Genomic DNA, 23,132 nt, shown 5'->3' on the forward strand with positions numbered 1-23,132 from the left:
GAACTTGGACCTGGGGAAACATGGACATGCTACCCTGCACTGCATGCCAACTAGGTCACTGTTAACCTCTTTGATGTTGTCTGAAAGTGAGCATGATGTGAGCGGGCGTGGCATGGCACGTGAAGGACATTACGAGTATGTCTGTGGTGGGTGGAGGTGGTGGTGTGTGTGTGTTTGTCTGTGTGTGTGAACATAGACGCTAGCGTCAAAAACAGGATTGCTTAAGTCAGCGCCGCCTTTGGGAGACTCCGTGAGAACGTCTGGAGCGGAGACAACTCAGCTCGACCACTAGGCTGAAGGTATACTGTGCAGTGGTCCTTACCACCCTCCTTTACGCCAGCGAGACCTGGACTGTCTAATGCAGACGCGCCAAACAGCTCAACCTTAGCCAGTGTCTCTGCAGAGTCCTCCACATCAGGTGGCAGGACAAAGTCCCCGACACGGAAGTCCTGGAACGAGCTGGCCTCTGCAGAATGTCCAAGCCAAGTGGGATGGACATGTGGTGAGATTGTCAGACAGCCGACTGTCTAATCAGCTGCTGTGTCAGGGCAAGCGCTCAGTTGGAGGACAGAAGAAACGCTACCAAGACTGCCTCAAAGCGTCCCTCAAAGTCCTGGGCGTCGACATCAACACTTGGGAGACACTTGCTCTGGACCGTCGAGGTTGGCACAGCATAATCTGACCACAAAAGCCCGTGCAGCTGAAGCCAGGCGCATCACCAAGGTGCAACGGAAGCGTGCTGTGCGAAATGCCCGACAAGCATCCACTGACTCTTGAAGCCATGGTCATTTTCGAATCCGAAAGACGAACATCATCACATCACGTTTTTGACGAACATCATCACATCACTTTTTTGCATTAATTGCAAAGTGGCTTGAGCGTTGGAAGGAGTTATATACATTCCCTTTGTTATTATTATTTTTATATGTTATTATTGTTGTTGTTGATGATTATGATGTTGTTGTTGTTAGTATTAGTATTGTTATTATAATCATAATGATCACCATCATCATTATCATCATGTGTTTTATGTGTAAATGTAATACAGACTGGTTGGGTGAGTGAAGCCGGTGACTCGGGAACGCAGGGGGTATATTCCAGCCAGGGGGACATAAGAAATGGCCTACTTCTTACCGGCGGAGTAACGGAACCAGCCAGGGATAAGATCTGGCCTCAGTGTTACACCGGGGCTGATCCCCTAAACACTGACGACTTCATTGACTGAAGGGTTCGCCGTCGCCGGTTTTGATTGTCACTGTTCGCCTGCCGCTGAGAAGTTCAAACCGCAACTCGGATGACGAAAGTCGACGTACGCGAGGTAAAGCCGGATAATGCAACTCGTGTCACGCTCGAACGAACATTCTCGGCACACGCATCCCCTAAAAAGATGGTCGTACACGTGAAGGCAAGAAACAATTAATGTATACCAGTGAGGAACGTGGCACTGGGGCGTGCCGTGCCGCCGGTCCAGGCTGACCCACTGACTGGCAAACGCAGACTGAACCCGCACTCAAATGGGAAAAAGGTAACGTTGCGAACTAAAAGCATGTTCACACAATATATTTAGGGGAGATACCCACTGGCATGCGATGTGGGCCGATCATGTATTTCCCATACAATTTGAACTTGTATCGCCGCTTTTGCCGTCAGAAATTATTACATTCTGCATTGCCTTTCTTTCTTGTGGTGCTGGACTGAGTGAGGGAGTTTCCTGTTAGGCCATGCGGGATTATTAAACATCTAGCTCTGTGTGTGACTGATTTCCAGACACTAGGAACCCCCCCACATTCCTCACAATACACACACACACACACACACACACACACACACACACACACAACTATTATGACTATGGACTACACATACAGAGTTATTCCTCTTCAATGCTGTGGCTGCGAGAGTGACGTTCTCTTCACGGCATATCGCGGGAATCTGAGAGCGTTCTGTAAATCGACAGCAAATTTCACAGGCAGGCCGAAAGCTTCAGTGAAAAAGACAGCAGTCATGGGAGTAAGACTAACAACTCAGTTATCTATATTTCGTTGTAACTTACGTTTTATATTAAGAATTTTAAACAAAGATTTGGAGACTTGTCACATAGATTTGTCACGCTAAGTTCCTAGTTAAAGCTGCTAATGGCAGTCTGCATTGTGAAGTTTCAAGTTGGAAAACAAGCTTATCCGTCAACTAAGCTCTAATATACATCAAGTTAGTTGTATTAAAAAACAGAAATTTAAATGATATTTGCTTGGCTTAAGTAGGACATTACCTTAAGTAAGATTTCTTGAGGCTACTGCACTTTCATTCACAAAACATTCGCGCGCTCGTGCACACACAACTTCCTGTCACAATTTTTTTTCTGCACAGTTTACATATAACAACGAAGCACTTGAATAAAGTTATTTTACTTTTCAGGGATGTACCTCGTACAGTATGTAACAAAATGATTATTTCGAATGAATGTTTATTTAGCATTTAAAAGAGCTGTGATAAAGAAATAGGTCGGGGTTTAAGTGTTTTAAATCTTTTTGTGGTCTGTAAGCGTGATGTCAGTTTTAACAACAGAGGATGAAAGATTATACTGTATTCAGCTTGTGGGCTGTAAAGCAATGCATTTAAAACAAAAATAATACGATGATACCAGGCATTTCAACCCAAGGATCATCGAGTTCTACACACAGACCAATAAAACATATACAGAGAAGCCTTCAAATTACAGGCCGATCTCCCTCACCAGTATTCCAGCAAAGGTCCTAGAGCACATCCTTGTCAGCACCATCATGAGACACCTAGAATCAAACAGCATTCTGTCCAGTCAACAAAGTGGCTTTTGTGTACACCACTTCTGCGAGACACAGCTACTCAAAGTTCATCGAAGAAGTCTGCAGCAATGGAAAAGGGTACAGCGACTGACATTGTCATTTTGGACTTTGCAAAGGTGTTTGACAGGGTCAACCACAGCCAGCTCACACACAAGCTGGACCACTACGTCATTTGAAGAAGCACCAGTCGCTGGATTGAGAACTTTCTCACCGATATCCGCGATCGTCACCAAGCAGTGGTTGTCAACGGAGCCCAGTCCAGCCGAGTTGCTGTAAAATCTGGTGTCCCCCAAGGTTCTGTGCTCGGCCCCTGCCTCTTCCTGGCCTACATAAACAACCTTCCCACCCTCTAGGTTATTCGCTGATGACACTGCTGTCTACCACTTCATCGCCTGCAGTGATGACCCAGCCAAACTACAAAAGGACCTCCACTGCCTGGAAACCTGGGAGAGAGAGTGGGACATGGCATTCCACCTCAGTAAGTGCAGCCAGCTGCCCTTAACCCATAGCAGGAAGCCCATGAATGCCAGTACCACCTACTCTCTCCATGGCCACACCCTCCATCGAGTTCCCTCTGCTAAGTACCGCGGGGTCACACTGCAGACCGACCTTTCCTGGGACGAGCATATTGACAATACCTGTGCGAAAGCCAGTAGAGCCCTGGGCTTCCTGAGATGAAACCTGAAGGTGTGCTCCAAGACGACCAAGGAGCTGGTGTACAAGGCCCTAGTTCGGCCAATTGTAGAGTATGCCAGCACTGTTTGGGACCCCTACACTGACACGCAAGTCTCCAGGATTGAAAAAGTCCAGCGAAGAGCGGCCAGGTTTGTCTTAAACTGACACAGGAATACCTTTAGTGTGACTAACATGCTCCACCAGGTCCAGTGGCCTTCACTTGAGGGACGCCGATGCATCGCCAGGCTTTCCATTCTATATAAAATAAAGCAAGGTGAAACGTGTGAAATGCACAGCCCTCAAACCTTTGCCCCCAAGCAGCAGAAGAAGCCAACACAGCCAGCTGTTCCAACGCATCCCCTGCTGTACAGACTATAGAAACACCTTCCCAAGAACAGTCCACGACTGGAACATCCTCCCACCTGAAACAGTTCAGTCCTCAACCCTGGGCATCTTCCTCCAGAGGGTGTCCAACCAGTAGACTATTCATCCCTGCCCCCCCTAATCCCCCCTCCCCCAAAACTTGACACGGCGCTTTGCAGGCCTGGCGTACCACTAGGGTGCCCTGGGGCACCACTTGCTCCAGCTTGTTGGTGGGACAAGGCCTAACAGCTGTGGTGCAGCTCTGAATACAGCTTTATACTGCAAATTAGCACAACCTCCACCCCCCACCTCCCTCCCCTCCACTCTTCCAACAATCTCTCTCTCTTCGTCTGATACCAAGGTGGTACGCAGCTTCTCCAAATGTCAGTAATTGCCATGGTTGGCAGCTGGACATCACCAAAAGAAGAACTTTCGTGGACAAGAACATGCTTGTTGTTAGAACACAATTTACAACACACAATGAGGATGTTAAGTGATAAGGATGCTACAGAGCAATATACAGCAGATACATGTTGTGACCATGTCATGGTTTGTTCATATACTTGGCTTCTTCTTTTTTTACTTTTTTTAAAATTTTATATATATATATATATATGTATGTATGTGTATATATATATATATATAAATGATTTGCCTTGAACAACTCTCAGATACACAAAAAACTTAAACACAAATTTACAACATGAACCGGTTTCAAAGTAAAAATCTCCTGTCTTCTTATCATTGTGTTTGTCTTTTTCAGCGGAAGTCTGCAAAGTCCAAAGAAAAGAAAATGAAAAGGAAAGAGGTAATTTTTCTGTTCAAAATTTTTTTGTTCTGTTTAATTCTGCTTGTAGGTACTATGTTCATAAGAATTAGAACATTTTGTTTGAATGAATTTTATTTTTTATTAAGTTCACCTTTCATTCTGGTGAAATGTTCGGGAGTTTGTTTATGCAAGATTGTAGTTTGAAGTATACATCTGCAACAACATGTATTGTTCATAAAACAAGTGTGTACAAATGGTTTTTACTGTTTCCTTGCTGTGTTTCTGCAGTGCATAATTATTGAAATTCTGTGCACTTCATGTTTACAAATTACAGTTTTCCAAACTAAGTTCAGATGTTTGAGTCTTATAAATTTGTACTTTGTCAAATGTTCATTGCAGTAAGTTTCATGAAATTAATCTCGAGATTCATCTGAGTCAAAGTGCCATTTAGAAAGAAAATGTTGCTTTTTTATTCTGCCAGAATTTGTTTAAAAATAGTAAAAAGTTGTTTTGAATTAGTTGTGAAAATAATGTTTTATACTGAATGTTTTATATTAATTTGGTGATATATTCTTTGTCGTATACTAATGTTTCAGGAAACTGCAAAGATGGCTGTTGCCCTGAAGAAGGTTGATGCTGCGAATGCTGTAAGCATTTGTTTTTAATTCAGTACAGTGTGCATGTCTTGTGTTCTCAGTCTGTGGGAAGGTTGCAAAGCTTGGCCAGTCCAAGAATAATTTTTTGGCAGAGGCACTGTGCATAGTCGACCAGGCACTGGACTTCTGAGCTAGTGTTTACCAGTGATCAGGGTTCAAGGCCAAAGCCTTTTATTGTGTCCCTGGGAATAGCACTTTACTCTGATTTTCTACACTCAACAGCTGCAAAATTTTCAGATTTTGTGAATTATATTTGTGGGGTGAAGCAAGGGGATGTTTGTAGCCCTGTCTTGTTTTCACTTTTTGTTAACGAACTATCCTTTTTATGCCTAATATGCCAAATCACACATAAAGCACTTTCTTTGAGTTTATCAAAAATCAAAACATACAAAAAACAAGAAAAAAATAAGTTGAAGGCGGGCTTCTCACAGTATTTTTGTAGATAACTAATGTGTAAAATTATCATGGGGCAACAATTCTACTTGTAATATTTAAAAAAAAAAAAAAAAAAAGGATTCAGATTGGGGGGGGGAAAAAAAGATTGGCAGTTATTTTGACCACCTGTGGCTTTTTTGCTGCCCCATTCATCTGCACCGTTTCAGTGGCATTACTCCCACACCGCTCATTTAGATTCCCCCATACACTGCTACACCCGGGTTCATCCGTCGCAGTTCCAGCGTCGGCAGTCCACAGGGAACCATCGATGTTAGGTCGCCAGAAGGCCACACACCAGAGGAGACCCTGCACTGCTGCTGAGTCACTTCAGTGGTGTTCAGTGGTGTCTGTTCTGTTTTAACGTACTTAGGACACCACCTACTGTGGCATATTTTTTGTGTGTTTGTGACAACTGAACAAGATATACTATAAGTGTGTTCATAACAGAAATGAAAGTAACATTAATGCCTGATGACTGAAAACAACAGCAGAAATACATACACAAAGATTAATTAATGTCAATCCTTTAAGTGCAGAATCTTGGTTGAATGAGGTCAGTGGGGCATGAATTTGAAAGGTAGTTAAAATTTGTCACAGCTGTGGTCCACAGACCTCTCCCACAATACAGCTGTGGGCTTCAGTCTTCTTTACCCTCACCGATATCCTTAGGTGACACAGTACACCCTATCTCTGAGCCCCATCGCCCCTGGCGAGTGGTGTCGCCAGTTCACTCACTCAAACTCAGACCCCTTAGTGCATGCCCCCTCAGCCAGAGCTCACGAAGTCAGAACATGGTCCTCTTCCCTTGCCTTTGCCCACTCAGCATGGCTACAAGACATGGAGGCTGCTTGCTGGAGAAACACTGCTACCTTCATTGAAATAGGAAAAAACTTAGCCGTATGAAGAGCACAGGAACAGGAGTCAAGATGGCTGCCGGAAAAAGAGGGCGCTAGTCAGGGATACACAGGGGAGGTAACCTACTTAGGGGGGTTATCGGCAGTAGCTACTTTTGTTTTCTCCGCATAGGCAGGTAGTAGTTTGCACAGAACAGGAATGTCAGACCCCTGCCGGAGTCTGCACTAGTGGGTCACGGTAAGTTTGTTATTTAAACATAATTTTACGAAGAAAATTTCCTTTGTGTAACTTGCCAGTTCTGTAATCAATTTAGTTAACCCCTAGGCTGCCTATATGACGAGATAACTCGTCATGGCAAGTATGTACACTTCACTGCCACAATGACAAGATAACTCGTCATCGAAATATTTTGACTTTTCCCTGGTTTGCATTCACTTCGTTGACAAAAATAGTGGTAGCTTTAGCCTGGGGAATCTCTCTAGATTCTATTCATAGCTAGAAACCCCATCTACGTCATGAAGTAGTCCTTTATTTGAACGTTTTGGTTGGGTCACTGTCCCAGTGTTTGCCTGACTTCTCTCCTCGCTCGCTCAACAAAATGTCGGACTGACGCCGTGCTCAAGACATGCGATCATGACGAACTAAATCAACCAAGATTTCTTTCTTTAGCTGATTCTCAGAAAGAATGGAAGCGTAAATTCGAAGGAGAAGACAGTGATGAACATTTATAGGACGATCTGATAGAAAAATAAAGGAACAATCAAGAGAGTGGCCAAGATGCATCTGTCAGTGAGTGATGCCGGCTGTACAGATGTTAGCAGACGACAGAACATGACCGAATTAGTAGCAGGACAGTGTGAGCGATATTCTTGGCACTCAGCCAACGCGGTCTGATGAGAACTGGATCAAGTGACCGTGTGAGAGGGGTGGAGACTGAGGGTGTGTGGCCTCATTCATCTTATCACTTGGAGAAGTCACAATGTATTGTGTATCTATCTCTTAAAAAAAAAATATATATATATACATATATTGTGGTTGTTCTAGTATGATTTTGTTTTTGCAGATATCCATTTGTCCAGAAAATATTATATTTTTTTGCAAATTACCTGACTAATGTTTGTAATGAACAAGTTGAAAATGTGACAAAAAACAAAACACTGATTTCAAAACAACAGCATGTCACTAAAAATATATAAAATGGGAAAACAGCATGTGTTTTGTATTCTTTATTCATTTACCTTTCAGAAAATATATACTTTTATGGGTCTTTCTCCAATAACAAAGAGCACATAATTTTTGGAAAATTTATACCCGTTTTTTGTGGAAAAAAAACCCTGGCAAATAGATGTCACTTAAATTTTATTTTCCTTGCAGCGAAATTTTTTTTTTTTTTTTTTTTAATATTTATTTAGTTTTGTTTTTTATTTATTTTTATTTTAGTTTTTGGGTTGTTGTTTTTTTTCCCCCAAGGCCCGACTAAGCGCGTTGGGTTTCGCTGCTGGTCAGGCATCTGCTTGGCAGATGTGGTGTAGCGTATATGGATTTGACCGAATGCAGTGATGCCTTCTTGAGATACTGATACTGATAACGAAATAGCTTTAGAAATTATGCAAAATGGTCAATATGGCGTTACTTTTGATTCAGTTGAATTGTTTGTTCTGCTTTTTGCTGATGATATGATTTTGCTGTCTACAGCAACAGTTGATTTACAGCGACAACTGAACAGTTTATACATTGCTGCTAATTTACAGTTAAAAGTAAATATTGATAAAACAAATATTGTTGTATTTCACAAGGGAGGGTATTTGGCAAGAAGCGAAAGATGGTCATATGTAAGCGAAAGAATCACTGTCGTAAATGCATATCAGTATCTTGGGATTTATTTTTCAACAAAACTGAGTTTCAATTTTGCATGTCAAGACATTGCTAATAAAGTAAAAAAGGCACTTGTTGGGATACTTCATGTTTTGTATAAAGTAGACTGCACTTTGTTTAGTGTATTTGTTAGATTATTTGATTCACATGTTCAGCCAATATTCCTTTATGGAGCAGAAATTTGGGGACTGGAAAATAGAATAGTAACAGAAAAAAGTGCACTTGTTTGCAATGAAACGTTTCTTTAATGTAGACAACCGAACTCCAAATGATCTTGTATATATGGTGAGCAAGGGAGATATCCAATTTATCTAAATTCATATATTAAATATTGGTTAAAACTGACTAGAATGAATGAAAACAGATTTCCATTTAAAGTTTATAAGATGTTATATTGTTTAGATAATAATGGTAAGGAGACATGGGCAGTGAATGTTCGTCAGTCTTTAAATTATTATTTTTTGCATTTGTATGGGATTATCAGGGGGTGGAAGATATGGCAGGTTTCTTAAAGTGTTTCAGGCAACGTATTATTGATTGCAGGTGGCAAGACTGGCATGATCATATACAAACTGGTGATAGATTTGCACAGTTAAGACTTTTTAAAACATCGCATGTAATTTAACCATACATTGAGTTAGAATTGAACAGTTATATAAAATGTGCATTGACAAAATTTAGATTTGGTAGTTCTAATATTGCTTCTCATAGTTTCAGATAAAGTGTTTGAAATGAACCTATGTATACTTTCCATTTATGCAGTCTGGGTAAGGAAGATGAACTGCATTTCTTGTTATGTTTCCCTGCTCTGAGTGACCTTAGATAAAGACTGATTCAACCTAAATACAGAGACCTGTCTAATTTTAGGTTTAATTTGCTCATGTCTTCAAGACACAAATGTACTCTATATAACTTAGCCAGCATATATATATACATATACACGAAGCATTGAAGAGATTATGTACAGTTACCTTGTGAATGCTGTTGAATATTTGTGTTAACTATTTTTGGTTGATTTAAATTCTCAATGCATTGTGTCATGTCATTTTCTCATTATCATTTATAAATGAATCCCCCATCAGTAAGTGTCTCTGGCCTTACCTGAATAAAACATTTGTTCGTTCATTCTACACTCCACCCCGGTGTGAATTTGGCAGGGGACGGTTAAAATGGTGGATGGAAAGGACAGGGCCCTGCCTTCGTAAGCTGAGCCCTACACACATTGGATATGAATTCATTGTGACAATGGCTGTGAAAGGCTATGGGAGCTTTAATCTAATAACTTTTAACTGTTCACATTTGAACTCAGTACTGCATACATCCCACTCGACCTTGATGGGATACACCCTTATACTATTCACAGTGATTGTCATCAAATGTTGACAACCAGAAGAATTATGAAAAGACTCCCTGGGACCCTCAAGACTTTTGGCTGTTCAGAATGAGGTCCTGTCAGCATGTGAAATGTTGGAGAAATGACTGCCATAATCTGCGTGGCAAGTGACTAAAGCCAAAATGAATTGCTATTTTTGTAGAAGGTCAGAGTTTTTGTTCTGCTTTTTCTCTTAACATTTAATTTTTTGTCTGTGTGTACAAATCTGAGTCTATCCTGACACAGAAACAGGTGTTGTTAAATGTTGGCTTGAAGCTGATTTCAGTGTTATTCTGATACATGTGGAAAATGCAAGTCAAAACAAACTACTTTGAGAAACTCTGGTGTTACAAATGCCGTGAAACACTGCCTTTGTATATGTATAAATAAGTGTTTTTACTCTTTTACATAGAAGACAATAGTGAATATTTGACTCTGTCTTATTCCAACAGGTTGAAGACCCCATTGCTCCATTTCCAGTTTTCCGGAAGTACGACAGAAATGGGTGAGTGGTTTCTGTTTGACAGACCTGTCTGTCCATAGCTTTTATCATGAAAGGAAGGGGAGTGGGAAGATTTGTAGATTTTCTACATGATTTACTTTGTAAATTTGGTTTTGTTAAGCATTTTATATCAAGTCGTCATTGTTATGTCGCAAAAGAAATAAACATGTGGTTGTGTAACTCATGATTGAAACAGATAGTTATATCCACTCATCATACTCATTCTGGCAGTGAGGGGTGGGAAAGCTGGGTATGTATGTTATTATTTATTTTTTTTACAGATGTAAGTCTTTCTCAGGGCCTGACTGGTTTATGCGTAGGCCAGACGTCTGCTCTTTTTTTTTCTTATTATTTTTTGCTGTTTGTTTGAGTAGATGTGTAGTGTGTATGGATTAGTCTGCACACTTTGACATGGTCATGTCCTTGAAACTATTGTGGGTAATGTAATAGTTCTGAGTGATTCACAGAAGACATTGTCGAGAGTGAGATGCTGGAGTTACAGCCAGGAGTGGTGTTTCGGCAGTCACCCTTTTTTGTTTACACTTGGACAAGGAAATGGGTTATACAGTTGTTAAACAAGAATGGATACTAAAGCATACGTACAGATGTGTATTAAGTGTGTGTGTGTCTGTTCTGTATTTTTTCTACACTTATTTTCTTTTAGCTTTTAAAATATTGAAACAATGTTTGCTTTAGATAGTCAAGTGAACCTTGTTTCACTCTTGTAGTAAAAAGACTGGGTAAATCACTAAAGTAAATATAAAGCTGTGCTTTCTTTGTAAATAATGTAAATGCATGTGTAAATGCAACCCAAAAAAGTATAAAGATTTTTTTGATTTTTTTTTTTAAGGAAATAGGTTAAAAACATTTTTCACTCTTGTAATAAAAAGACTCACTTTCTTTTTCTTTTGTACGTGTAAATGTCACAACAATAGAAATAATATTTATTTTGAGAAAATTGAATACATTTTTTTCAAAAAAAAAAAAAAAACTTTATGCATATTCAGAATTAACACATGCATGTGTATTACATTTTGGTTGGATAAGTGGAAGTGTAAGTGGTTTACTGAAGTATGTGTGTGCAGTATCAATGTGACACTGGAGACCAAACGTGTGGATGATTTGGATGAGGACACAGTTAACTGGATTTTCCAGCTGACATCCTCCAACATGAAAACTTTGTGAGTTCTCTCTCACGCTGCCTCTCACTTGCTCTTTCACTCTCTTTCTCTGTCTCTTTCTCCCCTAATATATGGGGCTATGGCCTTTACATGAATTTACCGTTTTTGTTCCATTTCTTTCTCTCAACATTATTTGGAATGATGTTTAACTCTCTCCATACGAACGGCGATGGACGTTAGAGACGACGTTAACAGCGTTTCACCCCAATTACCATCATCAAAATATTGCAAGCGGAACGCTCTTATACTGAAGAGGTGAATGTTGACAAAGAATACCAAAATTCTGACGACGGAAGCTAAAGGTTGGGTCGCTCAGACACCCGCTGGACATCCGAGGGGTCTGTGTAGAGGAGAAGAGAGGACTGGCCGTACTGAGTGAGTTAACCTGTTCAGTGCCAGAGAATTCAATGAAGAAAAAAAGTGCTTTCCTCTTGCCAGGGAATTTTGAGGATTTAGGGGTTATAAATTTTATATATATATATATATATATATAATATTGCACAAGTAGTATGAGATGCAGACAGAATGTGAATGTTTTTGTGGAGGGAATTGAATGAGATTCTGAATCTGGGCTTTTTCCCCCTTTTTTTTTGTTTGTCAGTTTATATCTGCGGATGAAAATATAACAGGTTATAAGTTTATGATAACAATCACAACTCTAGCAGAGATATTTAGATATTTATTTATTGAATTATTGTCTGCATATGTTCATAGGTAACATATTGGTTTAAAGTTGTAAAGAATCATAGTATTTATTAAAAAAATAATATATTTTGTATTATTATGATTATTTCTATGACAAAGACTTTCCATGTACTTAACACTTTCTTGACATAATGTTGATGGGTATCTGCACTCAAAGGATTCACATCTATTTCACCCATGCATGTTAGTGTGTGCATGCTTGCGCGTTCATTCTTTATTTTTGCTTGTGTGTGTTCTTTTGTGTTTGCGTCTGATTTGTTATTACAAAGCGCTTGGAGTGTTTTGAAAGCGTTATATAAATGTACTATAATAGTTGTTGGTTTGCTGACAACCAGATATGAGCAGAGTGACTGGGGGTGGAGTGACCGTGAGAAGCGAGAGGAGCTGACAGACAGCAGGGCATGGTACCTCCTGGCCAGGAATCTGGAGGGGGTACCTGTCGCCTTCAGCCACTTCCGCTTTGACCTGGAGGAGGGCGACGAGGTCCTGTACTGGTGAGTCCTAGATCTGTGTGTGGAAAACCTCATCTACATGTGCACATACTGTGGTTGGTTCCCTCCCCACCAGGGTTTGAAATACCCAATTGTGTGATTTTCTGGAACAATTGAACCTAGGATTCATAGTCATGGAAGTCTGCAAAGTCTTTTGGAAATGAATGAACCATTTCCAGGCCTGGAAGAGTCTTCGAAAAGGATGTTTTGCCCTTCAGGATCTGAAAATGTCCTGGAATTTTAATACACTTTACCAGTTCCATTCTACAAAAAGCTTAATGAAATAAAGAAAGAAAAAAAAATAGAAAGATAAACAAGCAAAAAGTGAAGAAAATTAGACATTGATACCAGGATATCCTCCAGTCTCTTCAGCTGTGCAGCAATTTTTTTAATATTCAGTTTGGCTTTGTGATTGGCATGGAAACTTTTCTGTCTGGTGTGAAAAGGTGTGGAATTGTGTTTGGTCACATCTGTGAGAACCATGTAAACCTGGCGGACAGATGGGAATGCTCTCTCCAATGGTCCTTTTGGCAACCACGTCTTTACCATCAGTGGAAGAATGAATATGCAGTCAGTGCAGAGTGATTGCACTTTCTTCCCCCTCCCCTCCCCCCACTCTTTTCACAGAGACAAGGAATGTACTAGGAATAAGTGTCACTGCATTAATGATAGATCTGATTTGAAATTCTCTGTGGGACTGGTCATTCATTTTTATTGCCTGAAACAAAAAACCTCCTTTCCTGCAATATATACTACTTTTTCATTAATAAAACTTTATCTGCTGGCTCATTACTCTGTGTGTCTTGTCATGAGCAATCTCAGCTTCATCTTACCTGATTGCCCTAACAAGCAAGGTAGTCCTGAGTACTGTTAGAGTGCATGACAGTATACAAGGCAAGAGGGTCAAAGAAACTATATACAGTAAGAAATTGCAAAAAACGATTTTGCTGCTTGGATGCACAGGTCAGGGATTGAAGATGACTGCCATCAGAAGAGGGCGCTTTCTAGGCAGAGGAGGTAATGTATAGGGGGTGAGGTAACTCGTGGTATCTACTTTTGTTTTCTCCTCTTCAGCAGGGTAGTAGTTTGCACAGGACAGGGAATCAGACCCCTGCCAGAGTCTGCTCCAGTGGGTCACGGTACATATGTTAGATTAAACATAGTTTTAGGGAAAACATTTCCTTCTGTTAGGACAAGTAGATTCTTTTTTCTGTATACTTGTCTCCAGGACAATAAAATGTTATCTGTGAATTTCTAGCCCTGCCTACACATGTACACTTCCTTTTTTTGGTTGTATTTCTGCCATATCTCCTTTTTATATCTGTTAGCTTCTCATCACCCTTATGGTACTTGATTTTTGTGACCAGAACATTATGGTTCTTTCATGAAAATTAAACAAGTGCTTTGGGTTAACTCCTTAACTGCTGAACGTCTTGAAATGAGGTCTGTGAGGCAGCAGCTTTAACAGTATTTCATACTTTTTGTGTGCATTTCAGTGAAGTCTTTGATTTTGCTGAACAAGTGTAATGCAGTCCCTAGAGAAAGAGTTCAGATAAAGAATGGTGCCTGACATCCTGACCTGTAAACTCTGTCAATGTGAGGTGTCACCCCATTGCTGACAAGTATACTTGACAGCGGCAGTCAAGGGGTTGTGTGCAGCATGCACTTACAACAAAAGGAATGTCCCTGGTCAAGTTCTGTAGAAAAATCCACTGTGGTTGTGAAACAAGTTTGCTCACAGTCACAGACAGAAAAAAAGAAGAAAGAAATGGGTGGTGATACACTGTGGTGTCATGATCTACTTGGGGAGAACAGCTGGAATTTCACAAAAAGCAATTCAATACCCTCTTTTGTTTCAGTTACGAGCTTCAGCTGGAGAAGTCCGTGAGGCGGAAAGGTCTGGGCAAGTTCATGATGCAGATCATGGAGCTGATGGCACACAGGTCAGGCACTTTGACCGTCTCTCGTGAACATGCCAGTAGGGAACTCGCCCCAGTCATGGAATGGAGGGGAAATCTTAATGCACTTAAAAAAAAACATACAGAACAAGAGAGGCGTCCGTAGCAAAATTTCTTCGTAAAATCCTTTTTAATATGCATGTGAATGACTGAGCCTGATTAATCACTGAATGACTTGGAAAATGAATGATAAGTTCTTTGTGCAAAAAGACAGTTCATAAAGTAGTTAGCGCTTGGTCCCTGATGAAGATAGGTGCTGTACAGGTAACCATATCAATCTATCAGATCAAAACGGGTCACCACAACAGAAGAGCGTGAAAGGCCACAGTATCTGTGACATCTGTCTTGTGTATTTGATTGATGATGAATGACGGGCGCAGTAGCTGAGTGGTTAAAGCGTTCGATTTTCAATGTGAGGGTCCCGGGTTCGAATCTCATTGACCACGCCTGGTGGGTAAAGGGTGTAGGTTTTTGTGATCTCCCAGGTCAACATATGTGCAGACCTGCTGTTGCCTGAACTTCCTTCATGTGTATGCACAAGCAGAAGATCAAATATTCACGTTAAAGATCCTGTAATTCTTGTCAGGGTTCAGTAGGTTATGGAAACAAAAACATACTCAGCATGCACACACCCAAAAGCAGAGTACGGCTGCCTACATGGCAGGGTAAAAACAGTCATACGCATAAAAGCCCACTCGTGTACACATGAGTGAACGTGGGAGTTGCAGCCCACAAACTCAGAAGATGATGGATGACCATGATGACAGTGTTCTTGTGGTCCATTTTTGGTTTGGGACTTTGTGAAGAGGTTGTCCTATACACTTGCTTTCATGTGGGCATGAGTAGGACTGTACTTCTGACTGTTCTGGTGCCTTCATGTGGGCATGAATAGGACTGTACTTCTGACTGTTCTGGTGCCTTCATGTGGGCATGAATAGGACTGTACTTCTGACTGTTCTGGTGCCTTCATGTGGGCATGAATAGGACTGTACTTCTGACTGTTCTGGTGCCTTCATGTGGGCATGAATAGGACTGTACTTCTGACTGTTCTGGTGCCTTCATGTGGGCATGAATAGGACTGTACTTCTGACTGTTCTGGTGCCTTCATGTGGGCATGAATAGGACTGTACTTCTGACTGTTCTGGTGCCTTCATGTGGGCATGAATAGGACTGTACTTCTGACTGTTCTGGTGCCTTCATGTGGGCATGAATAGGACTGTACTTCTGACTGTTCTGGTGCCTTCATGTGGGCATGAATAGGACAGTACTTCTGACTGTTCTGGTGCCTTCATGTGGGCATGAATAGGACTGTACTTCTGACTGTTCTGGTGCCTTCATGTAGGCATGAATAGGACTGTACTTCTGACTGTTCTGGTGCCTTCATGTGGGCATGAATAGGACTGTACTTCTGACTGTTCTGGTGCCTTCATGTGGGCATGAATAGGACTGTACTTCTGACTGTTCTGGTGCCTTCATGTAGGCATGAATAGGACTGTACTTCTGATTGTTCTGGTGCATGAGTTCTTTTCCATTTGTTTTGATTTTTCCCCCCAGATTCTTTGGGATCAATATTCAGTTTTTCAGCCTTGTTATGGCCCTGTGTGGTCACTTGGGCTTTATGCAACAAAGAAGGAAAGAAATGCTTCCTTTCATGATATATTCCAGCATCGGCCAAGCCAAAGAAACAAAAGACATCTGCAGTGTTGGTAGGAAGTTCCAGCAGCTATCTGATGAAAGACACATCCAGAAGTGGATGGCACTCAACTGTGCGGCCCAAGTCTTGCCATTTGATTGGGCCCTTTTTGTTTTTGTTTCTTTCTTTCTTGTATGCGTGTTACCAGCCCCTGTGCTGTCAGAGGGGTGTCAACCTACACAAACTGAAACGAATATACAGTTGAAGAACTGATAAGTTGTTTACCTGAGATTTTCTTTTTTTCGCACTTTGCTCTTTTTATTCCCACCTCTCTTTTTTTCAGATATTGTAATTCAGTCTAATATTCTGTGTGCAGATATGAGATGTTGAAGGTGATGCTGACCACATTCAAACACAATCTGGAAGCACATAATTTCTTCAGAACAAAGTTAAAGTGAGTTTTGGTTTGGCTGGTCACTTTCTTTTTGGTGTTTTCCCAGCGTGTGCTTCTGCATGTGTGTTCATGTTGCATCCTGTGCTTATCAACTTAAAACACACAAAAAGAATAGTTTCTCTAATTTTCACTGACAAATTCAGTATGCATGTTTGTATATTGACAAGATTAACTGCTCTGCTGCTTTTCCATGAGAGTAAGAGAATGATCATTTTTGATATCTCTGAAAACGAGTATGGCTACAGTATTAAAACGGTCATACATACAAGCACCCATTTGTAGATGAGTGAACATAGTTACAGCCCAAGATTGACAACTCATCCCAGTCAAGGAATGGAGAGGAAATATTAACAAGCTTAAAATAACCTATAGCAACAAGAGAGGCGTCCATGGCAAAATTGCTTTGTGAAATCATTTTTCAGTATGCATATAAACCTGACTGAATCAGTAAATGACTCAGGAAATGAATGATGTGTGCTCAGAGGCAGCTATCAGTCAGCTCAGCTTTGGTAGGCAGCCTGTTGTGCAAAAGACTGTGTAAGTACTTAGAGCTTGGTCTCTGGAGGATAGGTGCACAGAAACAAGCTGAGGTGTGCTACTTGGTGCCATTTCTTGCTCTTGTCTGCTGGTGTGTACTAAACCACAGCGCCATGTGTCAAAACAGATCCAGTTCAAATTGGGGACTCTCAACCATTGCATTGTTTCCTTACTTTTGATTCAACACGGATTGGCGGATCACTTTCTTAACTTATTTAATAAAGAATTGTACTTTTCTGAAATTTACACAAATAGTAAGCTGTTACCAGTTCAGAGAACTGAGGAGTCACAGATGGCTTTGTTACAGTATTCACAGGCACAAGCAAAAGTCATGTGACCATAATTTTGATTGAACATTAAGACCGCATCCATTTGTTGCCTGTCTGAACAAAGTTTGTGAATAGTCCCCAGATACAGTGTGGACAAATCTCTAAGTCCATGCTTTACCTGTTTGAACACAAGAGAATGTGAATTGTTCAGTAAGTTTACAAAATCTCTGCTTCCATTTCAACAAAGTGTTTACAGATGTAAAATGGACAAAATCTGTACTTCTGTTTGTTGTCAGTTACAACAAAGTGCATACATTGTCAACAGATTCAAAATGGTCAGAATCTCAGTATTTGTTGCCTGTTTGAACAAAGTATGTAAATTGGACAAAATCTCTACTTCCATATGTTGCCTATTTGAAAAAAGTGTGTATGAATTGTCCACAGATATGAAGTGGATGAAATCTCTCCAGAGGCATCTATGTATGAAGAAGACTACACGTACCTCATCCTCAGCAAAAGTATTCCCCAGAAATCGGCATCCACCTCCACTTCAACAAAATCAAAGACATCGCCTCTGAAAGACAGCAACACCACAAGCACAAAAGCTGTCTCTGAATGATGGGTGTCTAGCATTGTGGGGGCCACTCGGTGAATGTTTAGAGGACTTAAAACAGCTGGAAGATAAATGTATAGAGATAAAATGTTACATGTCTACAGTGAACATAGACAGGGGTGCAAGTGATTGAAATCTGGAAATGTGATTTGTGCCCATGTTCCATGCTAACAATGAGGGATTAAGGATGATACCTCTTAATTTTATTAGCCTAAATTGAGGTTTGGTATGAATGGATACTTTTTATAAGCATGCAAATGATATCAGTTTCTTTAAAATATCAATACAATTACAGCAAAGCAATTAGAACAATAATAAAAAAACTGTGTCAATTAAACAAGTATTTTTTGTTCACCATCAGAAACTCATGTGTGTTTAAACTGAAACTTTTACACTTGAATTTTAATGTTCCACCGAGGCTAGATAGTGCTGTCCACATCCATTATTTCACTGTTTTGGTATCCAGATAGATTTTAGGGTCGTGTCTATCTGCTTGAATGTATGTGCGTGCGCACGCGTGTGTGGGTGTGTGTGTGTGCATTCTGCACATCTAGAATAGCAACAGCACATAAGAACATGCCCAGCTTGGTTTCTTTAATTTCTCAATTTATCATGGCTCCAGGTCCTCTGTGTGTCTCCATTTGTGCAAGTGACCTGACTGTATACAACTGTTCTGATCTCTGGTTGGGGGTGAAGTGGGAGAGGGGTTGTTTGTTTTTTTAATTTATTCCACTTACTGTTCACACTGATCACCTGTGAAATTCCCAAAAATGGCCGAACAATTTTAATAGTAATTTTAAAAAATGATTAAAAAAAAGTAATTTTCTTTTGTTGCACCAAGTTAGTTTTCCAGCATTCTACATTAAAGTTTAAAGGATTTTTACAGGCTCATGTTGCTGTGTACCCACACAAAAAAACCCATTCAACTTTAATAATAATAATGGATACTTATATAGCACACTATCCAGAAATCTGCTGTAGGTGCTTTACAGAAACGCTTTGTTAACATAACACATTACATCAATGTAACATACACACACCAAAGTGTGACTACACACACACACACACACACACACACACACACACTGCATACATACATTTTAACATACATGTGTATCTAACAGCTACCCTAACATATACGCACACATAGGCAGGCACAAACTTACATAAACGCACGCACGCACAATACACATTCATATACATGCATGTAGTTATGTACACATACATATGTATACACACAGTCAAGCACAGCTAACGCAAAGGAAGTGGACCTGCCACAATTGAACTTATTGCTGAGGGAAAAGGTGAGTTTTGAGACGAGATTTAAAAAATGCGAGGGAATCAGAATGACGGAGGTTATCAGGGAGCTTGTTCCACGTCTTTGTTGGTCAGCTTATAAATAAATAATACAGTATGGCGTTTCAAAATAAGTTTGTCTGGTCTGCCAAGACTTACTATGCCACAATCACCATGCCGATTGTTTTGTTATTTTCATTTGAGGGATGCTGTTATTTTTCCCTTCATGGTGGGGTGTGTGGGGGAACAAGCCTAATTTCTCCATAAAGAAAAGAAATATAATCCATGGAACTAGCAGCACAAACAAAAATCATGCACAGCACCAATATTTTCAGTGAAATCAATGACTGACACACTGCCAGTTTTGATTTTGGAGGTCAGGCAATCAGTTCACACTTAACCATCTTCTCCCACTATCAGCTACTTGTTAACAATATTCTTGTACAGAAATCATTCAAACAGTTCAAAATCATCATCAGAATTGCCTGTTCAGCATATGCTAAAGGTCTAGTTGGTCATCAAACTTGTCTTGCAACTTTGAGAATAAAAAACATTGGCAAAACTTCACCAGATCTAACTTCTCAAAGTGCAGTTGCATGGTAGGAAACTGAAAACATGGCTGGAATGAGGTACAGTGAAACGCGTCCGACTTTCTAGAATGTGGTGCAGGTGGCACTAAAGGGTTTATACACACATATCGCACACCACGCCAAAAGCATTCCTGTGCACTGTCTAGTCTAGACCAGACATAAATTAGGATTTTAGTTGTTTCTGCAGTCATAAGGCAGCGACAGATGGAGCTTATCTGGCAAAGAGGTGAAAAGGCAGATCTGCAGGTGAGTGAGATGACTGTTGAGGGACATGTCGTCAGAGAGGAATTGAGATATGTGCCAAACATTACATGAAGTATCCTACGCTGACATGATGGGACAAATGGAAAAGGATCTGTTTGAATGAGAAGGAACTCTTGTCATACAACTTTTGTTTTTGTTTTTTTAAGGGGCTGTCTGTCTATGCAGACACAAATACCTTGCTGAAGGCAATGGTAAAATGTGTCTGAATTTGTCAGAACAGAGTCCATGCTTAGATCTAAGTTTATGTACTATGTTTGGCACTCAAGTTCAAGAGACGTTTTTTCAAAGGGATTGGAAGGAAAAAAGGGCAGAATTTCCACCGAACAGGAAATGTTCATACCTGACAATAAGTAATGTTATCCTTTGCCCTGTCACACTTCTGTATTTTGAGTGAATTGATATCAATGGCACATGTTGCTGGATACTTATCTTTACAGTAGTGTTTGGTCTGTGTGATCATTTTAAAATGTTTTTATTTTAATAATCTTTTAAATGTTTCTATGTTCTTTAGCAGAATAATTTAACAAAACCAGCTGTTGGACAAAGATCACTCCCCGTCAGCAAAGGTCACTGATGGTAATCCATTGTCAGTTGAAACAATTATTCTCCATGTCATGCAGATGTCTTTAACCCCTTGACTGCTGCTGACAAGTTCACTCGTCAAGTGAAGATTGTCATTCTCACTTGGAAAACTGAGCTTACAGGTCAAGGTGCCAGTCATTCTGTATGTAGACTTCCTCTTGAGATTGTATTGTATTTGTTCAACAAAATGAATTACCCCACTAAATAGTGGAAAAAGGAAATTTTCTTCCTAAAATTATGTTTATCTAACATACTGTGACCCACTAGTGCAGACTCCAGTCTGATTCCTGTCCTGTGCAAACTACTATCCGCCTATGTGAAGAAAACAAAAGTAGCTGCGGCCGATAACCTCCTGGAAGTATGTTACCTCCCCACTGTATCCCTGACTAGTTTCCTCTTTTTGCGGCACCTAACCGTAACCAGTGAAGTGTGCAGAGAGAACAGGAAGCGGGGAGGATGGGAGGGTCTTAAATGTGGGTCACGGTAAGTATGTTAGATAAACGTAATTTTAGAAAGAAACTTTCCTTTTCACTACACATACTTTACCGTGACCCACAAGTGCAGAATGACACGCCTCTTGAGCCATCCTTGCTGAAGTGTGACGTCTCTCCGGTAGAAATCAATAAGGCAGCAGGGTTTTTCCTGAGTGGGCAAGGTGAGAGATGAGGACCATGCCCTGACTTTGTGAACTCGGGTTGAGGAGGCAGTAAATCCCAACCCTACATCTGCATACATGCCTTTAATCACATTGTCCTTTGAGACAGAGATGTCTTGCTAATCTCAAGAGAGTGGTCAAGGAGTCAACTGATGAACTAGTGTCAAACCTTTCCAATCAAAGTGAGAGGTGGCAATGTGTACCATGTGGGGTTTTCTAAATTGAGCTAGAGGGCGGACAGTTTATCATGAAAGCCTCAAGAAATGTAAGAGGGCAGGTGGAGGCTGAACCTCAATGCAAGGTGCATGTGGCCTGATCCAATGAGTCGACATTGGCTGTGGGCCAATTGGGAAAGAAATAATTGTTTGAAGGGATCTGTGGCCCCAGACAATGGTAGCCCACAAGGATGTTGGGCTTGCCTTAGGCGTGACTGTCCTATCTGTAGAGCTCCTCCATGTGAGCTGACAGGTGATGGGCACGCCCCACCCCCTCCTTTTTTTGTGGCTACAGAAAGCGACACTGGCCTGTTGCCTGAGCATAGAATGGCAGGCATTAGGCTGCAACAGTACAAGACGCGTTACTTGGTGGCTTCTCTGCATGGGTGTGGCATGTTGGATCAACGTGCTTCAGGTGCTTCTAGGCCATGGAGTCTCTTTCTGTGGTGGGGTTCCTAATGGAATAGGTGGTCTCCATGAGGAAAGTTTGTACTGAAGGCACTGAGAAATGGGACTAGATCCATGACTGGCCTCTGGCCCTGTCTGGTACACTTGAAGTACGTATATGATGGAGCCGTGAGGGGCAGTTGGGAGAGAATGGCTGTTGATCTGCTGTACTACTCATTGGAGGGCATGAGTCAGCATGGGTAAAACACAAAACGGCTGTTGTGTGCTTACGGTATGAAGGTAGCCACCAAGGAGGTTCTGCTGAAATGTAAGGAAGCCAGACGGATGTGACGTCTTGTGGGGCAACCGTGTGCCTGAAAGACATGGTGCTGGCTGCTACAGTGACAAAGTCATCCTCAGACAGGCCCTTGGCTGAAGAATGAGGCTCCGTAAACACCTCAGGGGCTGTACCACTGGCAAGACAGTGCTTGTAGGCAGGGGACATGCCAAAATAACAAACCTTTCTGTGAGAAGCCCCTGTGGGGGGTGGTCACTGTGTTGGGCGATAGGGGAAACAGGTGACCCTGTGAATGAGGGGACTGCATGAGGAGTTAATGAGGGGCCGCCCGTAGTGAGGAGAGTGAAAACTGGAGAGAGAGAGGGAACAAGCATCGCAATAGCGATGATGCTGGCTTAAAGAAAGTAGGCTGGTATTGCGTGCTGCTGCCTGGCTAATGGCCTTTGTTGCAGCAAGATCCGTTGGAGAAGTGCATGCGGAGATTGGCCCTCTGTAATCACAGCAGTGGTTGTGTCAAAATTGAAAAGGGTCAGGCAAGTCATTCAGTCAAACCCGTTTACCCCCAGATAGATAGAAGTTACATAGATATCAAAAGAGGGCGCTAGCCAGGGGGACAAAGGGGAGGTTACCTACTTCCGGGAGGTTATTGGCCGTAGTACTTTAGTTTTCTCCGCATAGGT

At 41.1% G+C, this 23,132-nt stretch overlaps 1 protein-coding gene across 1 annotated transcript; it reads left to right on the forward strand.

Moving 5' to 3' along the window:
• The first annotated feature begins 1,900 nt into the window (after nt 1-1,900).
• LOC143281557 (N-alpha-acetyltransferase 40-like) lies at nt 1,901-18,506 on the forward strand. Its single transcript, XM_076586784.1, has 9 exons — nt 1,901-2,010; nt 4,624-4,668; nt 5,226-5,276; nt 10,275-10,327; nt 11,410-11,505; nt 12,546-12,704; nt 14,561-14,644; nt 16,669-16,746; nt 17,997-18,506. The coding sequence occupies exons 1-9, from the start codon at nt 2,005-2,007 to the stop codon at nt 18,169-18,171; spliced, it is 747 nt and encodes a 248-aa protein (XP_076442899.1). The 5' UTR covers nt 1,901-2,004; the 3' UTR covers nt 18,172-18,506.
• Nucleotides 18,507-23,132: the final 4,626 nt, after the last annotated feature.

This window comes from Babylonia areolata, chromosome 4 (genome assembly GCF_041734735.1).
Source record: "Babylonia areolata isolate BAREFJ2019XMU chromosome 4, ASM4173473v1, whole genome shotgun sequence".
In the NCBI taxonomy this organism is placed as follows: Eukaryota; Metazoa; Mollusca; class Gastropoda; order Neogastropoda; family Buccinidae; genus Babylonia; species Babylonia areolata.